This window comes from Tiliqua scincoides, chromosome 4 (assembly GCF_035046505.1).
Source record: "Tiliqua scincoides isolate rTilSci1 chromosome 4, rTilSci1.hap2, whole genome shotgun sequence".
NCBI classification, from domain to species: Eukaryota; Metazoa; Chordata; class Lepidosauria; order Squamata; family Scincidae; genus Tiliqua; species Tiliqua scincoides.
In genome coordinates, this window is record NC_089824.1 from 103,910,067 (window position 1) to 103,935,395 (window position 25,329).

Genomic DNA, 25,329 nt, shown 5'->3' on the forward strand with positions numbered 1-25,329 from the left:
CTCTGAATGCTTTATAAGGCAAAAAAAAAAAATCACTTCCAGTTTCCCAAGGAAAGCAGAAGTCACGACTTTTTGGCTGTTTCAGTTGTTCTGAGCCTCACACAGGCATCATGCAGATGCATGCTGCCTCTGCAGAGCCCAGAAAAGCCCCGGGACATGAGGAGAGCACAGCTCCCCTCGACTTTGGAGGTTTGGTTGGGGAGGAACAGTGATCAGTGATGGACCATCACACATGCAGACCACTGCTGTTCGGAACGTTGCAAAGCAACCTGTACTAGCAAAATGCTGCTTCCTGCTGCCAGCTATTACTGCTGTTCCTTGTCATATGGGCAGCATCCAACACCCACCACCAGGGGGAGATGGAAAGAGAGGCAGAGATTTAGCCTGTTTTTCTGTAAGGGGGATCTTTACTGAAGGCGCCTACCTCAACCTTAGATCCTTCACATATCTAGATTCAGTTTGCCAATACAGGAAGTAGTCTTTACTATAGGACCTAGCCTGCCAGAGTTACCCTAGTACAAGAAAATCAAAGACTGGAGTGGGAAATATTCATCAATGATGTTGACATTTTATATCATTAGGTATTTAATATTATTTGATGTTTCTAAAAAAACCAAAGAAAGCCGCTAAACAATGCTGCCAGAACAAACAGTTCAGAAGACAAAAGAAAATGTATTATGCAAGCTTCATCCCCACTCAAAACATGTCAGGACTGAAAGTACAGGAACTGTATGCAGTTGTAGTAAACAGTATGCCGCGACAGTTAAATCACCAACTGATCATATTAATGAATACAGTGTAACACAGGACAAAACCAATCGGTCTTAATAGAAACACCCATTGCTATCAGCCAAACCATATTTTCTTGTTTCCATTTTTCCCCAAGCCTTAGTCCCTCCGTGACCTTTATCACAAGAAAATTTTTTTTTCCAGCCTGTTTTTCATCTATAGGACTACACCAGAAATGAAACAAGAATCTAGATCCACTCCAGATCTGTCAGCACGCTCCCGTTGCAAAAATTCCTTTCCTTCATATTTATGTAGATCAAGCAGCACTTAGCGGTAAAACATGCCTCCAACATGCTCCTCTACAGTAGCAAACAAAGTGGGTGGCTGGGGGGGGGACCCCAGGCACGTGTCAGGGGACAGTGGTGCGCAGGGGGTGACTGCGATGAGCTCTGGGTGTTTCCCAGGTTCACAGTGGGGGGAGGCACATGTACAGCACTTATCGCTAGAAGCGGCGAATGCCAAAACTTGGGCCCACTCACCTCCCTTGTCACCAAATGGCTCTAAAGTGAGAGCCATTCCCGAAGCAATGAACATGTCCAACGTCATGTCGAGCAGTACAGTTACGTGGAGTGATACTTCCATGTCACCACATTGCCTGGCCGCGGTTGCCAGAAGGCTCTGGGATGCCACTGCTCCACTGCCATTATCAATGACAGCAGTCCAATAGTAATATTGGGCCTCCCATTGCATGGTCTAATAATAGATCTGAAAGCTGGGCACAGTGGTAGTGTTACCAAAAAAGGCTGTTATGTTTTAAGGGGAATTATTTATTTACCCTTTTGGAAACCTCAGGATCGCAGGCTGGATAACAAAACAGCGTAAAGCAGAGAAAATCCCTTGTTCAGCTGAAAGAGGAGACTGGGAAAAAGATAACGTTCAATCAAAGATTATATTTTTATTACAAAACACACAAAGGTAAACATAATACATTTCTTGGCTCTAGTACTTGAAAAATGTACGCAGCTTCTATGGTGGCTGCATGTGCTATGTATTTGGTGCATCCGAGAAGGAATCAGAAATGGATAGGTTGTAGGGAAGGATTTTAGGGGTCCCTTAATCTGCTAAACCCAGTTTGCTAACTAAAGATGGGGGAAGAAGGGAGGAATAGATGGGGAAGAAGGGAAAGAGTTTCAGAAACGCAGGATAGTTACCTGTCCTGGGGAGCAGTTGGGGAGGGGAGGACCTTTGCCTTGGAGGGGGGCAGCCAGAGAGAGAGCCATGTGGCGGAGTTCTCTCTTAAAAGGGGCTTGGCTGACCTGGAAGCTGACCTAGAATGACCCGGATGTGACCTAGAGCTGTGCGCATGCTCAGTATACACACAGTGGTACACGTGGAGTATGTAAAACAGTGGGAGGGTCCAGAGATCAGCTATCAGCAAAGGCTGACCCTGGGGGAGGGGGGGTAGCTTGCTTCCTGTTGCTACTGGACTTTGGAGTCAGAATGTAGCTTAATGGCTGTGATTTAGTTAACAATAAGTGGAGGCTAGGTATTTAGACTTTGCTGCCAAAGTCCTCCTCCCTTAAGGTGTTTGCATATTCAGTGACTGACTTAAACAATACAGACATTTCCAGTGTCCCTAGAGAAAATGAGTCTTTCCAGACTAAAGGTGGCCAACAACATGAGAAATGAGTGAGCTTATGATTTGCCTCCTTTTGTGGCCTGTAAGAGAAGCTTTAGGCCTGCATTTTAGTCCAAAAAACATAACCAGATATAAAAACACAACTTAGAAGGGAAAAGGGGATTTTCACATAACAGTAGCTCTCCTTATGGATTCCAAATTCTAGTGGAAATGTCACATGAACCTAGTACATAAACTATCATCTTTCATTCAGCAGTAGAAATTTGACTGCCGGAGTATGAGAAATCAGAATTATTTTGACAGCAATACAGTATCTAACAACTTTTATCAGCAGAAACCACAGAGGGATCATAACCTTGTTAAAGAGTTGGTGGCATGGAGAAAATGTCAAATACCAAAGCCAGGACTATTGTTTCCAGCTCTTCATGCCTGGCAGAACTAGCAGGATGCAGCCATCAGAGGACATCAATCAGTCAATGTTTTAAAACTACTCATAACATTGAAAAATTATGCCATTTAAAGAGGGCATGTACAGTCTTGCACATCCAAATGAGTTCATAAAGTCAAACCATGCTAGTACTCTTTATAGTAGGATAAGCTGATAATATTCTTATTAGCTTGCTTCAACATATGAAGTTTGGGCTGTTCTTTTTATTGGTTTGTTATCAGTGGTGAAGTGATAACTTCTATGACCCCCAAGATCGTGCACCAAAAAAGATATCAACTTTGAATTTCTTTATTGGAGTGTTTTCCTCTTCCACCAATTACTTCTACTTTGAATCTCATTATACAATACTTCATTTAAACATGTAGGACATCACTTCATCCCATCATCCAGCCATTTTCAACCACTGTGCCGTGGCACACTGGTGTGCCACAGATGGTCTGCAGGTGTGCTGCGGGAGGATCATTGGTTAGTAGGGCCACTGGAAGATACGAGCCCCAGGTGTCAGTGTGGTGTGCCTAGACAATTGTCAAAAAATGGATGGTGTGCCTTGACAGTTTTAGTGTCTTGTCAGTATGCGATGAGATGAAAAAGATTGAAAATCTCTGCCATAATCTGGGAGTTCACTGCAACAGGTTAAAACAAAAGTATACAAACTGGAAGGTGGGATTAAAATATCACAAATAGTGTTGATTTTCTAAGTTTTCTCCAGGTCCAGAACCTCGAGCTGATGGTGGTATTTCCATGCACCTTATCATAAGGCTCCCTGGAACAAACCATGGCACTCAGTCATTTAGTAAATCAAACAGAAGCCAAATGAATCAAACATCCTTAGGAACCAGAAAAGGTTTTAGAACTGGGTGAGGTACAAAACAATACAAAATGTTTGCAACAAGGAAACAAATCAAGAGAATTGACCCAAGCTGAAGATATGCACCAAGTGGAAGATTGTTTGGATTGATGATATACTCCCATAGGTCACAGAACCAATGACAGTTTCCACCGGGAGGGGGGGTTAAAATTCAAGGTATGTTGCAAATGCGCACAAATGTGAATGCAGAACACATATATGTGGAATCTCAAAGCATCTCATTTCACATTCTGAGCCAGAGAATGACTTTTGGGGACATGCCGCTTGACAGCCAAGTATTACAAGCTGGACAAATTCTTTTTCTGAACCAGATAATTATAAACCTCAATAACATCACTACTCTCAAGGGAAGCCCTGAAAAACTCTTTGGCTTAGTGCAAAAAAAATGTGCTGCACTCTTCTGCAATCAGACCAGCAAAATACAGGCCAGCAAAATGCTGAGGAAATACAGCAAGAATCAAGTCTACGCTGAGTCGGCTGACTGAAAGCCCAATCCTAAGAACATGATGGTGAGAACATGTACATGAGAGGTACCAACAGCTGGGAGCAGGACTCCTACTGCTAACCGGGGACAGGTCTTTCACACAGTCAGGTCGTCAACCACAAATGGGCTGCAAGGGAAGCTTTCTTTTAACTCTTGCTCTGAAAACTTGTCAGCGCAATACCGAAACATGCTGCAAAAGGACATTTTCATTGTACATTTTGTCCCCTTTGAGGTACATGTCCTATACCCAGTGGTGTCACTAGGGTTCGCATCACCCGGTGCGGGAAGCCAGTGCATCACCCCCCATGCAGTAGGTGAGGCAATACCGCAGGTGGTGGGCATGGTGATGTACCATCACTCAGACCCTCACTGGATTTTGGCTGTACCTTTTGATAGAACAAAGATAGAACACATTCTGCATGAAATGACGCATTGATTGATATATAACATGACGGTATTATTCCTCCAAATTGTGATTTTAGTCACTAGTGGTGTCACACACACACCCCAGGTGTCAACTTACTAACACCTTATTGCAGCAGTTCTCAAACTTTTAGCACTGGGACCCACTTTTTAGAATGACAATCTGTCCAAGACCCACCAGAAGTGATGTCATGTTGGAAGTGACATCATCAGGCAAATTAAAATAAATAAGTATAAATAGTTAAAGTAACACAAATAATTAAATAAGCAAAAGCCAGCCCTGTTTCAGCAAGGGAATTTCCTCTGTAGCCTGCCTGCAATAACACCCCCCTCCAAAATCAGTAACATTTTCAGCCGTACCCAGTGCCAAGTTCAATTTAAGAACTTCTGTTTAAACCAGATCACTGTCAGGATCCACCTGGCTTTGCAAGTCTCAAAAAGGTTCACCTTATCAGCTGAAGCCTCTGTCTTGATCCTTTTTAGTGGGAGGGGGGGTGAGGCTGCCTTCTAGAGCAATTGTTTAGCTGCAGGTGCATAAAATCAGGACCATTCTGGTAGCCTTGCACTCTCCTTCATCTGATCTTCCACACCAGCCAAAGCACATTTGCTTACTCGTGAGTAAATGCAACTGTGAGGCTTAGTTTTGCTTTCCATAGGACTTAATCCATTCATCTGCTTGGAGGGAAGGACTTCCTTCTCAGGTGTTTTTGGAGGCTGCATTCATTGGATCAGGACCATTCAGATGTCGTTGGATTCCTCTCAGCCTGCCCTTTCCGACGGACTAAGGCAAGTTTGCCTATGATGCGGCTCACTTTCACTTTCCATAGGGATCCATGCATTTTTTGTTCTCCGGTTTTTTGGCCTTAACTTTTGATAGAAAGGAGATATTGCAGTCTGGGTTTTTGCATTGCATTCCACTCAATATTCTGCATCCAATGGTATATAATATGATGGGGTTACTCCTAACCACCGCAATTTTAGCATGCCATACCCCCAGTGCGCATCACCCCCCCGTGCACATCACCCGATGCGGCCTGAGCCCTCCGCACCCCCCTAGCAACGCCACTGCTTGTACCCCTTGAAATGCTGTAGATGCAGCAGCAAACTCCAGGAGTGGTGGGACTAGGGTTGGACAATAGAATGGGGAACATTGGAGTGAGCCCCTCCCCCTTCCCCCCATGGAGCTATAAAAGATGTGATGTGAGAACCAGACAATACATGTTTACAATGCCTAGTCCTAACACCAGAAAGTAAAAGAAAACAGAAGCAATTAACTGAATGAAGACGGATGTTTCCATATTCACTCTAATGCAAGTCACAACCTTGGACATCTCAAGAGCAGCTTCAAGTTGAAATATTTGATCAGCAAAAAAACTTCTGTTCAAGTGTCACCCTTACCTGTGTAATCATCATGCGTGGTGGTATCAACTGAACAGGTGTAACAATTTGAACCTTCATCTAAGATTTGGCAGGAGGAGTGGCTGTTCATTCTTATCTCCTTCTCCTTGGTGAAGTGGAGGACACTGAACTCCATTACCCCGATTACATTTTGAGAGGAAGACTGAAAAGATTAGCTAATGTTTTTGTCTTATAGAAGGAAAGTGAGAAGCGTTTCAGGAACATTTCAAAATGACTACACGAAGAATGGTGTCTTGAGAAAACATCTTAGTGTGATCAGTGTGGATCAGTGTGAGGATCAGTGTGGAGGATCAGTTATGAAAGTGAAGGATCAGTGTGGAGCTGATCCTGCTGAGGTCATACAGTGTGGAGCTCCATACAGCTCCATACAGTGTGGAGCTCCATACAGTGTGGAGCTGATCCTGCTGAGGTCATACAGCGGAGGACCCCACTGTTAACTGAAGGTGACAGGGGATGGACTTGTGAAAGGATATGCTATTTTGATCTATAACACAGAGCTGCATTCCCAGGTTCAGGAGGGGGATGCTTGGGACAGGTTCAGTATGACTGGATGTGACCCAAGATGGGACATAGTCCCTTGTTCTTCTTCAGGACTGTGAAGTAACGAGACTTGGTGTCTGTGGGAAAGTGATACATGGCCCCTTTTCAATGACAAGGGACATCTCTGGAAGGAGGAAAGGTTTGGCTCTGGTGGTACCTCATGACAGAGCTGTATAAAATGCTGTGGCATGTCAGAGGTAAAAGACAGCAAGCACTCAGTTCTCATAGGCGATGGCATTTCAGTGACGAAAAAACTGGCAAATAATTTCAGGGGGATAAATAAATGGCGATGAATAAGGAATGGGGATTCCACAAGACTGAAGAGAGTATAAAGCTCTGTTTGGAGACTCCTATGACCTTTGAACATTTAGAGGAAGGTTGAGACTTGAAAGAAAGGGCCTCTTAAATCCATGAGAATAAGATCCATAAGACCTGTTCACTCAGAGACTGAGAGGTCTGGCACTGGTGAGAGTGAGAATGCTGAATGGGCTGAAGAGTGACATAAATGGATTTTGACTTCTAGCCCCACTTGTGCCTCAGTCATGTGAAGGCTTACAGGGCATGTCACGCCAAAGGTTACTGATGCCGGATCTGGCTTAGAGCTGGGGGCCACAAACAATCATACAGCATAAGTTGCCATAGCTTTAGATTCACCATATATCTTGGAAAGTTCAGTGTTGACAGGCAAAATTCCTTATTTTGGAAAAGCAAAACACAAAGTGCTCAGAGAAGGCGACTAAAGAGATTATCTTTTCCCACTAGAACTACCGGGGCCAACATATGGAAGCTTGCTTCTTTGCGATAAAAGGGATAATGCACCCATGGAATACAGCTGTCTGCCCATATCTCCAAATGCGCTGCCCTTCAAGTCGCAGGAGACAGAACCTTCTCTTGCCTTGTGAGGCATTAGCCATGTGTACATCTGGAACTAGGCATTTTAAAAGGAAAGTGCCATCTTCATTACACATATGCTTCAGATGCTATGGAAGGAGGCTTGCTCAGTGGTCACTGGAGGCTGAAGCACATGAACAATAACTGTCCTATTTATCTACAAAGAATACAGACCGTTTTTACTAAGTGTTGATACTAAAACTGTGAGTCCTCTCAGTTTCAGCTTCTTCTTGTATTGGCCATATAAGGAACTTGACTCTACCCTTGATCCTGATTCTGGATTACGTTTCAATACAGGATCAATCCTAGGAACATGGGTGAATGGCCTGCAAAATATGGCAGCATGAGTACGGCTACAGGTGTATTGATATTAAACTGGATGAGCTGGAAGAGCTGGATAAATAGCAGGAAGAATAGATTGTTTATCCTCCAAGCCCAAGTATGTTGTCAGTGCCGTTATTTGCTCCACGTCCAAACCTAAATTCTTCCTGGGTGAAGCTGGTTTTGTGTCACCTACTAGATGGCGAGGAGACAACTCCAAAGCTTTATCCAATACTTCAGAGGCTGATAGCCCAATCCTATCTTCTTCCAGCTGATGCAGCAGCACCAAAAAGGCTACCGCTGCATCCTGCATGGGAGCAGTCGCAAAAATCTCTGGGTAAGGGAACAAATGTAAGTCTCTGTATACATCTCCAGGTAAGGGAACAAATGTGAGTCTGCAGTGCAGATGGTTCTACTTGGACTGTACCAGAAAAATGACCTTTGACCCTTGACAGGGGCAGGTCCATGTTGACCCATACCAAGGGATTGGATACAGGATGGGGGTTAGGATTTGGCATCCACCACTGCTGCCGACCCCACCCCATTCACACAGCCAATCTGTCACCAGCGATGCCCCCATTCTGTGCAGTTGCTCAAACCCATATGTGGGCATACATGGACACCGCAAAAATGAAGTGGAGGTTTAATAGGTATGGGACTCTTTGGAAAATTTATGGCCAAGTGTGTACTGCCCAAGAACTCTGGACTTAGACAAAATTCTCACTTGTTGCTATTGCTTTATATGACGCATTTGTTGGACAAAAGATGAGGCAGTAAAACAACTGGCAGCTGTGAAAGATACTCAACTGTGATGCACAATGTCCTCTACCCCTCATTCACCTGAAGCAATGTTAGCTAGAGAAGCTCTGGCCAGTAGAGTAACCTAATGGATATACAGGTACTAAGAAAAGAAGCCAGTACCTCATGGAGTGACTCCAGGTTGGAGTCATGGACTAAGGAACGGGCATACTGCCAAAACACACTGTGTTCTTTGGTTTTCTTATTTCAGTGGTTAGGGAAATATCCTCTTCAGAAGTAATTGATATTTAGTGGACTATACTTGTTGGAATTATTAAGGCATTCTTTCACAGTATTGTGGCACATCTTAAAAAAAATCAATAGTTGAAATAATATGGCATAACTTTATTAGAATGAATCTCAACGCATAGCACTGGGACAGCAAAGAGAGGAATGGGAAATCACTTCTCTAAATCCAAAAGATTACTAACAAAATGTTACTGACTTAAAGGGAGCCCTGTGGTTTGAAATGGACCACAGTAGCACAAGCTGAGTGAACATTACGACTATGTGAGGTAATGGTCCATTCAGTACTCTGCTGGCAATGCTGCACATTTTTAAAAAACTGTTTTTGCACACAGTGAGTGGTGGAAGCATTGTTCGGTATTGCTGTTGGCGCAATCCTGACTGCTAAAGACATACCAATGGCTTCATTGCTATAATACCACTAATGTATCCATGTTTCAAATTAAAGCAAGATACAAGAGGCTGTGCCTATCGTCTCCTTCACAGTGAAACAAGATGCTTCAGGGTGGTTCTGTTAAAATCTACATGGTGACAGAAGCAATAGTTGGTAAGAAGTGGCGCAGTTCATTGATGGGCTTTTGCTTGCTACTTGTTTTCTTCACCACTCTCTTGGGTCCCTTAGCAAACTATTTCCCCCACTTTCCTTTGCAAGTGTGCAGCATTGCCACGAGGGGCAGCAAAGTCACTGAGTTCCAACAGGGGAGGAAAAGCCAATGCTTTCAAACACCCAGGCTCTCTCTCACTCCTCCCTCCCTCCCTCTCCCACTGAGTATACATTCTGACCCAGAGAAAATGTATTCCTAATGCTGTTGTATATACCTTGCTACACCCTCTGTATCTCTCTTGTTGTGCAGATTACAAAAGCAGTTCATGGCACACTTGGCAGCAGTGACCAGTGTGATTCCAGCTGTTGCTCTGTAGGATCGCTGACCTACTTGTTCTAAGAGGATTCATGTCGCTTTGCAAATTCCATGACAAACAGTGAACTTGTGCATCCAAGCCTCACTGACACCCTCTGCTGTACCTACTGTCAGATAACTTGCAAAGGCATGACAGGATTGATGAACTGAGACAGCTGACACTCCCTCTTGTGAGTTTCTCTTTCAGATGCTGCTACATCTTTTGATACTCTTGAATAAAAACTTGGACTTGATCACACGTGTATCTTTGTTGGCAGACAGAGATCCCTTCTTCCCACCCAAGTTGCTCCTTACCTCAACTGGCTTTTGGGTGGATCTCTGCAAGGGAGGGGAGGTGGCATTTGCTACCAAGGAACCAGGCATCCTCACTCCCCGATTCCTTGAGCTCCAAGGAAGGCAGCCCTTTGCTGGTCATGAGGTACCTGTTTCTGCTGCCTTGTTGTGAAAGGCAGACAGCTGGGGAGGAGAGGGAGGGCAGCAAAAGAACTGCTGGGATTCCTGGCAGCTCTCTGCTTCTGCCTACATGCTGTCTCTGCCACAGAAGCTCCTGCAGTAGGGGGTTCTGTGACATCTTTCTGTGCATGCACAGAGGTAAAGAGTTAAATACCCTCTACCCCTTCATGTGGTCCTGATCCAAACTGAAACCCTGCATGGCTGTTGCATGAGTAGACTGAAGCCTGCAACTACAGTTTGATCTTGGTATCCATGGGGGTTCTGTTCCCAGACTCTCCACGGATACCAAAATCTGCAGATAAGCAAACTCACGGGTCCAGTTCAATAAGACCTTCATATGCAACTGGATATGTTCTCCAGTTTCATCCAGGAGCTCAGGTCTGGCCCTCCATCGCGGGTTTGAAACCCACAGTGAATTAAAACTGCAGGTTCCAAATCTGCAGATAAAGTGGATGGACCCATACACACTCACACTTTTAGGGCCCAACGCTATCCCCTCACTAGCCCAGACCATGCAGCGGGGGGGGGGGGTTTAGACAGCTCAGAAGAGGTAAGTAAATTTTTTTACTGACCTCTTTTTTACTTTATGTCTCTATAGAGCACCTGGTCTCCAATGGGTCTCCTTGGACTTCCGGCAGTATGTGGGCATAAGTTCTGGCATAAGTTCAAAAAGACCAATGGAAGATGGTCTGTGCTGGAAAGGACCTCAGCATGCTTGGCGGCTGCAAAGATCTTCTCCCTCCCTCCCCTGGCCTGGCCTGGCCTGCTCTCCACCCCAATCTGCCACAATCCCCTCCCACCACCAACATACCCATGATGACAGGAGATGTAATAGCTTCTAGTGGGCAGCTATTACCCACATGTGCCCTGGTAGCCACAGCCCTTTAAACAACAGAGTGGCTTTCCTGCCACTTGCCCAGGACTTGCACCAATGGGTTATGAAACCCACCAACATAAGCCCCAGATAAGAAGTGGCTGCTAATGTCACCTATGACTTGGTCATAAGGCTTTTGCTTATCTTTGCTGAGTCTTTGCTGAGCTGTCAGCTTCCAAAGTTTCTCTCTGCCTTTACCTGAAGCCAACTGAACACTATGTTTCATTAAGACACAGGTACTATCCTGACAAATTCTTGTCATTTTGGGAATTATAATAAGCCCCAGCCCACAAGAGCACAGTAAGCAAGCTGGAGCTCAGGGGATCTCTCATCAAGTTCATCCAACTTTCCCTTGCAATTGGAGTCACTCAAACCTGCTTTTCAATCAGCTACTGCCGGAAGTCACTTCAAGTAACTTGAAGCTCCTTAACTAGGAGCAGGCTTCCTGGATGCTTTCCCACAGCATATAATGGACCAGATGGACTGCCTGCTACTGAAGGAAAAAAAAAAATGAGGATCTTCCCAGGATGCAAAGACTGCTAATTACAGCAGTGCTTGTACTAGATGCTGCAACTACTCACAAGGTGGAAGTTCCCATAGCAAGCCAGAGAGGAGAAAGATGATTGGAAAAGAAAGTCCACACATAATGAGTTGCCTCAACCTCCCCATAAATAAAATCTACATCTGTCAGTCTGAAAGGTCTTCAATAGGCTGTAGCAGCTCCAGCAGTAGATTGACAAATAAGCTTAGGCAGGAATTGAGCTTTTGGCAATTTTGTTCATTGGTGCTTTATCCTTTGGATATACTGCTGCCTGCTAGGAAGCTGTCTTGAATTTCACACTGCCTTCCTTAGGAATCAAAGAACATTAAAATCTGTCTGTCTCATGACAAGTTATGACAAGGAAGTCAGTGTTGGAGGATAGAGTGGATCCCCATAATGGGCTGGGGTAAGGGAAGGTGGAATGGGGACGGACAAAACAAGGCTGTGGCAAGGCAAATCAGGCCTGGGGACGGAATGGGTTCAGCAGCAGTAGCAGCCACCAAATCCTATCCCCCTTTCCTGCAGGCCTGCACCAGTGAGTCCGAATAGAACCCTCTGCACTTTACCTCCAGGTAATGGAACAAATATTCCCTTGCCCAGAGGAGACCTTTGCAACTACCTCCCCTGAGGGATGCAGTGATAACCATTTTGACATCTCTGCATCAGCATGGGTAGGGGGATAGAGATAGGATTGGGTTCACAGTGAGGTATAGGACCAAATGGAGAAAGATGAGTGGAAGATGAGTGGAAAGATGACACAGTGAGTCAACAGCCACTTCCATGATTACAGTCTTTTTTTCTGATAGCTAAGATCACAGGACATACACAGCAGAGATTTCCAACCTTTTTCATCTCATAGCACACTTGCAAGATACTAGAATGGTCAAGGCACACCATCAGTTTTTTTGACAATTGACAAGGCACACTGTGCTGCCAATGGGGGGCTCACTTCAGTGGCCCTATTAATAGATTACCCTCTCCCAAATTCCTGCGGCACACCTGGCGACCTCCCATCACACACCAATGTGCCACAGCACCGTGGTTGAAAACAGCTGGCTCAGACACTGCAATCACCAGGTACATGAATACACCTCACAAAGTGCAGTTTTCAGTATTATATCACGCTCTAGAATCATATCAAGAAACAGAACCCAGGGAAATGCAAATGGAGTGGCGGGGGAATGTAAGAGCTGACTCAGTTCTCAGTGCATCCCACTGAGTTCTAAGAGGTACAGCAAAAGTAATTAATGCATTAGATCAGGAGTGCCCAAACCCCAGCCCTGGGGCCACTTGCGGCCCTCGAGGCCTCTCATTGTAGCCCTCAGGAAGCCTTCAATCTCCAATGAGCCTCTGGCCCTCTGGAAATTTGTTGGAGCCCACTCTGGCCCGATGCAACTGATCTCAGCATGAGGGCGACTGTTTGACCTCTTGTTTGAGCTGTGGGACGAGGGCTCCCTCCACTGCTTGCTGTTTCACACCTGTGGTGCAGCACTGGCAGTGAAGGAAAGGCTGGCCTTGCTTTGTGCTAGGCCTTCTATAGGCCTTGAGCTACTACAAGACCTTCATTCATTCATATTAGTTCATCTTTAATATATTCATTTATGTAAACTTATGTAAATTTGTTCAAATTCGAAATGTAAATTAATTCTTCCCCCCCCCGGCCCCCAACACAGTGTCAGAGAGATGATGTGGCCCTCCTGCCAAAAACTTTGGACACCCCTGGATTAGATTAATATCCCACCTTTTAAGCCAATGTCTCACATGGAAGCCAACAATCAAATGAAATAATTGCAGTAGTAAAACAAAAAATACAGTAAATTAAAACATGTAGAAATTATACCTTACAAAATAACAACAACAGAATGAGCTAAAACCAGAATCAGGACACAACTGAGATGGGAGAGTTCCCTTTGCTCTCTCAGCTGAACCTGTTGCTGCTACAATCAGAAAACACCCAGTTGTAAGAATGAGAGTGGCTCATCCAATGTCTTTTTATGCAGATAGAGCAGTTACTTGCTGAAGCAGCACTTTCAATCCATTACAAACCTCTTAGCAATTATTAATTATAATAGCAGCATTTCTGGATACAAAAGAAAAAAAGAGGAATTCTATATATCCATGTTTCATCACAAAAGAAGTACCAATTATAAACATATGAGCTACTCAACCACCTAGTAACATCTTTGGATCAATACATTTACTTCTTTTACAAAAAATGCAAAAGAAACTAGATGGAAGAACTATTCACAGTTTACTTGTATCTCAATCATCAAAATGACCAAACCATCCATGTTCCAGTTCTAATGTTTTACTCAACCACTGTTGGTAGATTACATAGAGGTTTTTGGCACAGCAAAAGGATATTTCAGAATTGACATGGGCAGGACAATATAGCAGAATAAGAATCTATACAACCCAGAAGCCATCTATAACGGGGAGTTGACAGTCCCAAAATTTATGTGCCATTTTTGTGCAGTGCAACTGCTATGGGTGTCTTATTGGATTACTGCTGATAAAGGACATCCCAGATCATTCTTTAAAACAAAAACATATAGCAGTTCCATTGGTAGATTTACTCTGGATTAATAAAGCACATAGACGTAATGTTATTAGACGGAAAATTATTCCTGCTAAATCCAATCAAGGTCTAGGACAAAAATAGAAACATTCTTAGCCTTCAGGGCTTCCTTGGGAGCCTATCATACATAGATTGAGTGCTAGGACATCTGCTGAAGTTGAGATATTTAAAGATTGAGTAGGAACAAAATTCTACAGCTTAAGGATTTTGTAATTGATGGGGCTCTCAGGAGTAGGAAAGAGGTCAGAGCAATTACCATAAATTGGGCTTTGCTGTGGTTCCAATACCTATAAATCAGGCATCACATCAGCATCACAAAGACCAGGACCTTATTTGACTCTCCATCAATACACAGAAAGGGAAGTTTGGTTTGAAAATGAGGCTTTGGGTACACTTTCACTTGTTCATAAGTGATTAATAAGCCCTGCTCACGGTCAGGATTATTATAGATTTGATTGGAAGAGAGATACAAGAATCAATCTACAAGAACAGGATTGGATTAGGATCCAGTCTAATATTAAAGATTCTACAGTCTCTCTTTATCTGCAGGAAACTTACCTTAAAGTAATATATAGATGAATTACGATCTCGTACAACTGAACACAGTCTTTAAATTAAACAGATTTGTATTTTGGATACTTAAAGTGACTCATGTAGATTCATTTCATCTTCTGTGGAATTGTCAAAAAGCACAAGAGTTTTGAGATGTCATCAGGGATCAAATTTATCAAATACTGGCATCAGATTAGAATTCCCTAATTTATTTTATATTTATTTTATATTAAATAGAAAATTTTATTTACAGTTTTCTTACATTCAGTATTTACGTATACCATTTTATACAAACTTAGTTCACTGGAGGCAAAGGGAAAGTTAGAATTCCAACTTCTATACTGCAGTAGGGTTTATGATAGTGGGTGTGTGTTCCGCAGTGGAGCTCTCTGTTGATGGCCACTTTCTGAGTGCTGCCACAAGAGTGGGGTGAGCAGGAAGGGGACAGAACTGGGTAGAAAGGGATAGGAACGGGACAAAGAGAGCTGGCAGCAAACAACAGCAATGGCACATGCTAAATCCTATCCCTTCTTTTTTCAAGCGTCCCATCGCCTTTCTTCTCCTCAGATTTGTCCCAGCTACAGAGCTGTCGCACGTCCAAGGAGACCCATTGCAGAGTGGGAGGCTTATGGAAGGGTAAGAGGAAGTAATTCCCCTCTGAAGCCTCCGGATCCCCCCCTCGCTGGATACAGCACATGCCTTTTTGACATGGCTACATCAGCTGAAGGCGAAGGATTGGATTGAGCTTTAATGCTCATTGACATTAAAAGGACTAAAGTTGGTCATCACTAACTTGTCACATTGATTTCAGTGGTGCTAGTCAGCAGTGACTTACATAGGATATAAACAAAGGACTGGCAATTTATGGAATATCTGAGAAGTGAACTTCCACCATACAATACTGGAAAAATTTAGGTACAGTATTTATATAGCCTTGGAGCTAAATATTTTTAATTTTATGGTTTCTAAATAGTGTTTCTGCCCAATCCCACCCACCATCATTGACACCAATGCTGGCACTTTGGTAGAGTGCGCACTGCACCCAATGGTGGGGGGGAGGGGGAAATCAGGAGGTCTGCCAGAGGTGATTAAAAATATTTTTACTTACTTCTGTGTAGGCCTCCTGATGACCTATAGATCTCTGACCCTCACTTATATAACTGGCCACTATGGATCTATGGATCTTTCATATCCATGTGGATTCCATATGGATCTTCACTATGGATCTTCCCCTGGGGGCTGGGGATAAGAACAGGCCCTCAGTTTGGCTGTACTTGTCGTAAGAGGCGACTAAACAGCCACGGGGTAGATGGGGCTCGTCAGCCTGGGAAGGCAGCTCATCTGAGAGAAGGAAGACTCTGATCCCAAACCTCCACTGCCTCGTTGCTACATCCAGTTAAGGAAAAGGCTTCAGGAGTCAACCTCGAGGCAAAATCCGGAGCCGGAGTCCCTGAGGCAGTTCATGGCTGAACAGAGTCATGTTCTGGCAACTCCTGTGACACCGCTGGAACCAACCGTATTGGCTTCTGCCTTTCCATTGGACCATTTCAGCGACGTGGAGAGGGGGGGATTTGCTGCATGGGTAACAGTCTATCCTCCATATCTACTTTACCCAGGCTTCGCGCACTGAGAGGACACTCTGTTCCAGAACACTATTCAGAGCGTGATACCATAGTCTTCTGAGACTGAAGGATGCCAACAACAACATGGATCTATGGTCCAGAGCCTGCAGCCAAGGTTTTGGGTTAGTGAAACGATTTTCAGCCTTAGTTCCCAAACATCCAAATACCAGCTATGAGGAATGCTCTTCAAGGGAACCATTAGACGTTTCACTTGCCCAAGACTTTTCGTGCAATAAAAGCAGTGCTGCGTGGACATTAGGAAATACCTGACATATCTAGAGAGATTGGCCAAATAGCTCTGATCCTGTGCTAATCTCCGTGAAACAGCAGCTCCTTTAAATGTTATCAGCATGCTCAGCCTTCAAGTTCATTTCAGGGTCCAGACCTGTTTGATGGGGTGCTCATTTTTAATGAATGTCATTATGATGGGGATATGATGTGTGCAGAGGAATGGCCCACATACTGCAGAGAACTGTAGTGTGCTTCTGTGTGGAGAGAGGTGCATTGCATTTCCTATGAGTCCCTGTTGGTGGAGGCCAGAGACTGTGGGTCTCCTGAATATGGCTGCAAAGCTCAGTGCATTTCTTTACCCAGGGTGAGTAAACAGTAGTTATTTGTTCTCAGGGGCACTATTGTGGTCAGGCTTGAACATGGCCCTGCCTTGGATGAACCCTGCATTTGGAAGTGTGGCCTGATTTTCTCTCTTATTATTTTTAAAAATTTCACAAAGCAACACAATGTCCCCATTCCTGTTGCATTCCTATTGAATAGCACTGCTGGAACTCGTATCCTTTATGGTGGTGCAAAAGCCAGATCACTTTCACATGCTACCAGGCTGCTTCTGTGAATGGCAAGAGGTACAGCATGCACAGCAGTTCTAGAAGGCTCTGCAGGCAGCGGTAAACTGGCAGTGGTAGAGAGGGGAAGTTTGGGGCATTCCAAGGCAAGTAGGGGGAGAGCAAAGGGGAGCTGGCTGGAGGGGCGGGATCCCAGTGGCAAACATGCACACCAGATTCTTTCCCCCATTGGAAACCCCAATCCTGCCCATTGCGTCATTTCACTAACCCAAAACATTGGCTGCAGGCTCGGGACCGAAGATCCATAGTGGGGAAAAATGCAGATTCCAACCTTAATACAGTATTTAGGCAAACACAGATAAGTTTGTTGATACAGGTTAACATTATAATCAGAGCTGTGTGCATGGTATGTTTCTTAGGGCCTGACCTTAGGCTGGGGCAGTACCTGCGACTGCTGCACTACCCCAGCAACCGCCATTGCAGAAGTGCCACAAGGCACTCCTGGTAAGTCTGCTGGGCCATCACTGAGGCCAGCGCCAATTGACACTGGGCCTCATTGCCAAGACGGCAACACTGGAGCAGCTCCAACGGTAAGTCCTCCCACCGGCCAGCAGTGAAGCTTTTCAGGGCAGGTGAAGGGCAGGGAGCGGGGGGGGGGCAGAATTAAGCAGTGGGAGAGCAGGCTGGAGGGAGGATTCGGCCCGGGAAGGGGGTGGGGATGGTGGAAGACTGCTGTGGAATCCTATGCACCCTTCCTGGCCGGAAAGCCCTATACGGGTCTCAGTTTTACACCTGCTAAATAGCAGGCACAGCTCCAAGGAGACCCATTGCTGCCAGCTGCCCAGGGTAGGGAAGCAAACGTTCACTTACCTCGAGGAGACTCTCTGCCCCAACTCCACAGGATGCAGTGCTGGTTATTTCTGCACCGCTGCTCCTCTGGGCACTGCCAGGGCTTAGGATTGGGCTATTAGTTTGCTACAATGGCAGAATGTGTCTTCTTTCTCACATAACATGTTTGCTTTGCAGAACCAGTGAGAATCTGACATGGGGGGGAAGACATTTTCAAATGAAAACACATCCCTGAAGTAGCCCTGAACATGTACATTAACCTGAAGGTTCTGAACCCACTGGAACAGACTCCAAGGGCAGAGCCAATAGCGAATCTTCCATTCTCCTTAAATTGGTTAACCTCGATTTCTTTGTGACAGTTAATGAAGTGCCAGATTTAGGGAGACGGGTGTTGCAAACAGCAGCTCAGCTCAGTTGAGAAAGTGTTGCTGATACTGCCTTAGCCAAGAGGCTTTCATTCAAAGTGTTAAAGTGCAGAAACAAATGTATTTGTACACAAAATTTCATCTTTTGCTAGCTTCATCAGCCCACTATTTGCTTTTAACACCTGAGGCTTCATTCAGTCTGAAGCTAATCATCCTTCACTGAATTAACCTGAGATTTCTCAGAAAAATTGCACGGAATGAAGCCTTTTCCCAACACAGAAATGTGTTAGCTGTTGTCATGTTACCCAGTTTCCTGATCATAGTCCTCTCAAATCCATCTATCACTGAATATTCTTCTTAGTTTTATTAGCTACATTAACACATCCTCATTTCTGTGAATGACCTGAGGGATATTCCAAATAGCTAGCAAATCAGAAGCCTGGAAAAACAGGAGATGGTTATTCTCAGGGTATCTGTTCACTGGAGTTTAACCCTTCCCAGTTACACAGACCTACCACAGATCCTGACTGGAAATATGAACTGGACTTAGAAACTTCTTTTCTGCTTTGCAAGAGAGAATAAAACTAAGCTATGCTTCTTCAGATAGCCCTCAACTGCTATCTGAGAACCAGAAAATTCACTTATGAGAGTTACTTGTGGATTTAAGGGATTGTTGCAAAGACAACTTAGGGACAAAATGCTTTATAGTGGCAATTTTCAGCAGGAAAACTGCACAGCGGCAAAAAAAAAGTTATATACTCTCTACCTCTGTGCAGCAGAATTCCAAACTGTGGCTGTGCACACACAAGTGAACCTAAGGGTGTAACCACATACCGACACATTTAGGGTCTAATCCTTATACTACATCATTGGAATACGAATTTTAGCAGAGCAGCAGCTTTTCCGGTGTTGCAAAATGCAATGCTAATTGCATTAACCCCTGCTAATTGGGTAAGAGGCACTTTTTCAAGTGGGTGCTCCTCTTTTTAGCAGGGGGAGAGTAATTGGCCCGCCTCACCCCAGCACTGTCTTTTCTAGTGGCTGTCTGCTGGTGTTCTTTTTGCATCTTTTAGATTGTGAGCCCTTTTGGGACAGGGAGCCATTAGTTATTTGATTTTTCTCTGTAAACCGCTTTGTGAACTTTTAGTTGAAAAGCGGTATATAAATACTGTTAATTAATTAATAATTAATTAATGTGCTGTTGTGCACAACCAGGCCATTGTTGGAAAAGGCAAGTGGCAGCCACACTTCAGCAGCAATCTCAGATGCCCCGGTGCCAGTAAGTTGGCATGGGGTGGGCAGTGGGTAGGGTCAGCAGAACAGGGCAGGGAGACAGAAGAACAGGGTGGGCGCTGGGGCAGAGAAGAGATGCGTTGAAGGCAGGAAGGGAGTGGTTAGCAGCAGCAGCTCTGCCAATATCCTATCCCTCTTTCTGGCCTTGATCCAAAGAGCTGGCTTAGGTCCAAGTAGACCTATCAAGTAAGTGGAGGCTTAACTTGTGGTAAGAAAACATTTGTAACTTTCCTGGAGAAGACATCTAAGATTACCCCTCCAGGATACAGCTTGCACTCCATTGGAACGGCTGCATTGGCAGAGGGGATTGGTTAGGATTGTGTTAAGTGTCTTGTGTAGCTTGGTACTTGTAGAATTCACATACAGCCTTGTTCACCCTACCCACTGATACTTCAAAGGATACTTCAAAGGAACATTTGGGGTCATTACTGTAAGAACCGTATAGTTTTTCTTACAATTTGATTACAAACCTATAGTCAACTCTATTGCATAATAAGGTGCTTCCCCCAGAAGTATCTTGATTAAAAAGGGAGGGGTTATTCAATTTGTTTTTATATTAAATATGTATCAGTGGCATGGTGCAGAGTCCTTAATGAGAAAATGATCCTATTAACTTGATAATGCCTACGTAGTTAGAAGCACCTTCACACATTCTCTCCATAGTAAAGTTATCTCAGAGAATGCCACATATTTTCAAAAGGACTTTTGCAGTACAGTATATTCATCATAACTGCAGGATTGGGATCCTTTTACTGACCTGAAAAGCTATTCATTTTAACCATTCAGGAAAAGTAAATTACTGCCTTTTATAATTTATGACTGGAAAGTTACAATTAAATATCATTTATTCATAATAAATGCAATCAAATTTTTAAAATCCCACTGCTTTATTGGGAGAAATTAATTGAGCTTAATTGTCACATTATCATAACCATCATTATTAAAATGTATTCACCTTCGCAATAATTTATTTTGACATGGCTGCTCATAATTTTAAAATAATCAATAAAATCAAACCATAAAAGAAGCAAATGAAAGCAGAAGCACATCAGAGCCCATATCTGGCCTGCCTAAAGTCATTTTCACTGGATTCACCTGAAAGGTCTGCTAAGGAAGTGTCAGAGTTTAGGTACCACAACCAAGTCATCACCTTCATCACCCCAAAGATAAATGATAAGCAAGCCTTATGTTGAGGTTTGTCTTGGGCATGTTTACAAATCACAGCTTAGAGAGGAAAGAGTAGAGCCATTGTGCCCTTTTTCTACAGCTTGATGAAATTGGTCCTCTTCATTGCAGCATGACTTCTTCAGATTAGTACAGAATGAAAGTTCAACCAACAGTCTAATCCTAAACACACTGAACTGCAGCTCAATTCCATGCATACTGTTGTAGAAGAAAGGCCCACGGAGCAATGGGGCTTTCCCCCAAATAAGTGTGCATAAGTTTACAGCCTGAGAATGCATGTGTTCTCTTTAAAAGCTGTAACACTTATTTGCAGGTTAGTATGTATACAGTCAGGATGCTGAAGCAAGAATCAATCCTTCCAGCCTTTTATCTTGCACCAGCTACTTTGAATCTTAAGGGTAGAGCAGCATAAACCATCATCCCACTTTCCTAAAGTTTTGTCCAACTGTTTGTCCAACAGTTTTGTCCATCACAAATCCAACTGAAAGCGTTCATTTTAGAACATCAGAGACTATCAACATAGAAGATGCATTTTTTAAATGAAGCATGGCTATTTAAGCCATTTCTGCCCAACATTGCATAAATGCAACAGGGACCAAATGTGTACACCTGTGGCAGGATAGAAATGGGTTAATTAGGATGAAAAAGGAAATCGTGAAGACACTTTGAAAGAGGCATAATCATTTTTCAATAATTGGTTAGGGAAATGTCCCTATCTAGCAAGGGAGAGCTTCAATGATGTGAATTCACATTGTGACGAACCTACTGGATGAGAACAGGAATGCACTGCCAACATGTGACAAGTGGGAACCAGGTGGAACTGTTCCAAAACATATCTAGTTGGCAAAGTCTCCATTTCTGCATGAGGAAGTGTCACCTTCTGCTAGAGATAAGCAATGCTAGAGACAATCCATCAGCTAGAGTTGAAGAAGATGCTCCATGACACCAAAAAGTCTTTCTTTGGACAGCTTTAGTAGCCAGAAAATAATTACTTCAAGAATGAGGAAAACGACAAGCAATGTAAAAAATGTACTCACTTCAAAAAACAAACTCACTTCAAATATCTTTCACAGTTCAAAATTATTAGGGTCAAGTCAAAAAGAAAAGATTATCCAATTTCAAATCATTTTTTGAAACCTAGGGTCTAATCGGGGGTGCACAATGTGTCCCAGTGGGTGGGTCATTTGAAAAAGGTTGTCACAAAAAAAGCAGAACTGTTTCAAGGAGTTTAAGACTTTGCCTCAATGGCATCATGTTCCTCCACCATGGACAACCATAAACCAGAAAAATATTTCCACTGAAAGCCAATGGAAGATTTTTTCTGTTTCAAGCAGTGCTGGGGGGGGGGGGGGAGGTGTGATCAACAAAACTACAGTGAGGGCAAAGCCCTCCCCCCCAATTCCTCTTCCTCTCCACCTGAAGCAGTTCATAATAAGTTGGTGAACAGATCCCTCAGTGTTTTGTTTTTTTTGCCAAAGGAGTCAAAGGGAGATCCAAACTTGACTGTAGAGAGCTCTGAATTGTATCTGTACTGTATTAGGTTCTAATTGTATCTGTACTGTATTAGGTTCTAATTGTATCTGTACTGTATTAGGTTCTATTAACCCTTTCCATCCCCACTGTTTCTAAATCCCTACTAAGAAATGAAGGTCTGCTCCACTGACATTTTGAAATGCAAACAGCAGCTTTAAAGGGTGATTGAGCTAAGTAAGGGCCCAATCCCAGCCAATTTTCCAGTGCCAATTTTCCATGCCAATGGGGCGCACACTGCATCCTGTGGTGGGGAGACAGTCACAGAGGCCTGCTCAAAGTAAGGGAACATTTGTGCCCTTACCCTGGGGTTGCATTGTAGCTGCACCAGTGCTGGAAAGTTGGATAGGATTGGGCCCTAACACAACACAAAGGGAAAGGGTTAAAGCTCTGTTCAAATTTGGACATACACATTCTCTTTGATTGCTTTTAGGAAGAAAAAAAAAAACCTCAGGAGATCTTGATTCATTTTTATCATGGAAATCCTGCATATTGTCAGTTCTGGCCACAGGTCAGACGCTTTTTCGAACTTTCCAAAAACCACTCCATGGATGGTGCAGCGGCTCTGCTCCTTTATCCCCAAGATCACCTCCAGCCTGCAGAGACAGGGCACATCACTGCCCTGTACTTATCAAAGCATCTCTCTGCTCTTCACTAAGAGGAGCCAACATCTGCCAAGTCGACATCGAAAAGGAAAAGACAGACACTTTTCCATGAAATGCAGCCCAAAACACGCCCCCTCCCATACAGAGCCTGGGATGACAGGTGAGCCTCTGACAACCAACAAGGACACACCTCCTGCCTTTTCCATTCAAAAGCGTCAGAGAAAGGATTAGCATATAAAAGATGCAGTCACAGAGCCAGGCTTATATGTCAGTAGGACAATTAAAGGGGGGGGGCAGGAAAGAGGTAGGTGTTTACATAAGAAAGTTGCTTGTGCTGCCTTACACAACAGACCAGAGTGAAGCATGCAGAGGACACAGCTCCAGTTAAACGCCCCCCTCAGAAGTGCCCTTGCCATCTCCATCCAACCCCTCCATCCCCCAGCAAATTCAGTGGTATATTAGCAATTCGTGGCAAAGCAAGGCAGCTCCCGCCTCTCAGCCCTCTTACCAATGCAGCACTGCAGAGAAATGAGAGGGGACATTCACAGCACTCAAACTTTGCTCTGGCCTTGGGTCAGGGAGGTGGGCATACAGGGCACCTTCCCCCTGGCCTGGGTTGGGCAGGGGAGCCATAACAGTGCCAGCCAGCCTCCTCCTGCCAGCAGCCTGCCCCACCCCCCAGTGGGGCCACTCACACACAGCCCAATCCTATGCATGCTTACTCAGAAGTAAGTTCCATTATAGTCAACTAGGCTTACTCCCGGGTAAGTATGGATAGGGTTGTAACCTTAGAGCCCCATCCTATGCCTGTCTACTCAGAAGCCCGTCCTGTTATAGTCAATGGGGCTTACTCCCAGGTAAGTGTGAATAGGATCACAGCCTTACAGCCCACTCCTACACATGTCTACTTGGAAGTAAGTCCTATCACAGTCAATGGGGCTTACTCCCAGGATGGCAGCCTCACTCACCGCAGTCGGCGCACAGGATCCTGGCCACGTCCCTCTTGAGGTTCTTGCCGCTGGTGTCCAGGGGGGCGTAGGAGGTCTTGAAGACCAGCGGCTGCTCGGTGGGCTCCAGGAAGAAGATGTAGCGGTGGTTGCGCTTGACTTTGAAGCAGGGCGCCGGCGTGGAGCCCACGCGGATGAGCTGCTCGCGCTGGAGGCCGCCGCTGTTGAGGGGCCACAGGTCCAGCACCTTCACCAGGATGCCCGGCGCGGGGGGCGCCTCTTCCCTGCTGCTGCTGTTGCCGGCCGCCGCCGCGGCCGTCGGGGGGGCGGCCGCCTGCAGCGCCTGCACCTTGCCCTCCAGCACCACGGCCGCCGAGTACGCCTGGTCCTGCACCGAGCGCGGGCTGGGCGAGTAGCAGGCGAGCGACACGCCGAAGAGCAGCATGGAGAGGCCGGGCGCCGTCGGAGCGCGCCTCATGCCGAGTCAGCCGCCTGGACCGGCCGGCCCCCCTCCTGCTCCTGCGGCCACCGGCGGGACGCAGCAGGCCGGGCGACTCTGGCGCTGCTCCTGCCGCCGCGGCTCTTCTAGCTGCTGCGGCGGTGGCGGTGGCGGTGGCGCCGGCGCTGAGCCTCCTCCCGGTCCTCGTCCTCCTCCTCCTCCAGGCGCGGCGCTGAGCGGCAGCACCAGACCTGCCGCATCTGGCCAGGCCATTTGGGGGGACGCCGCCGATGCCGCCCAGGCTCCCGCTGCAAAACCGGAAACGGCGTAAGGCTGCAACCCTGTCACACTTTCCTGCGAGTAAGCCCCATTCACTACAGTGGACTTACTTCTGAGTAGACATGCCTAGGATTGGGGTCTTGACTGCAAACCTACCCACGCTTACCTGGAAGCCCCATTTACTATCATGGGACTTACTTCTGAGTAGACACGCATAGGCTTGGGCAATCCTAACCACATTTCGTGGGAGTAAGCCCCATTGACTACAATGGACTTACTTCTGAATAGCCATGCCTAGGCTTGTAAGGCTACAATCCTAGCCACACTTTCCTGGGAGTAAGCCCCATTGAGTATAATAGGATTTACTTCTGAGTAGGCATGCCTAGCATTGGGCTGTGAGCTCGGACCCAGCCAGCCGCCCAGCAGAATCGCGGAGCTGCCCTGAGGGGGCGCCCAACCCCTTCCTCCACCAGCCCCGCAGGATCGTGAGACTCCCGCTCCGGGCATCGCCAGAAGAGGGCGGGTCGGGGGAACTCACCCCCGACGGGGTGGGGTGGGCGAGGGAGGCGGCTCCCAGAAGCAGCAGCCCCGCCACCCCCCACCGCCCCTTCCCTCCCCGGACAGGGCTCGCCTTTGCCCATCTGCCCCCCCCCCCGACAGGGAGGTGATCCCGTCGCTGCATCTCGCAGCCACT

The 25,329-nt window shown here is 45.4% G+C and overlaps 1 protein-coding gene across 1 annotated transcript in view; it reads right to left on the reverse strand.

Annotated features, from left to right (window-relative positions):
• Positions 1-24,395, reverse strand: part of NRG2 (neuregulin 2) — a 169,741-nt gene extending 145,346 nt beyond the window's left edge. The window contains exon 1 of the mRNA XM_066624953.1: positions 23,939-24,395. Coding sequence (XP_066481050.1) covers positions 23,939-24,395 — 457 coding nt within the window. The remainder of the gene's footprint in view (positions 1-23,938) is intronic.
• Positions 24,396-25,329: the final 934 nt, after the last annotated feature.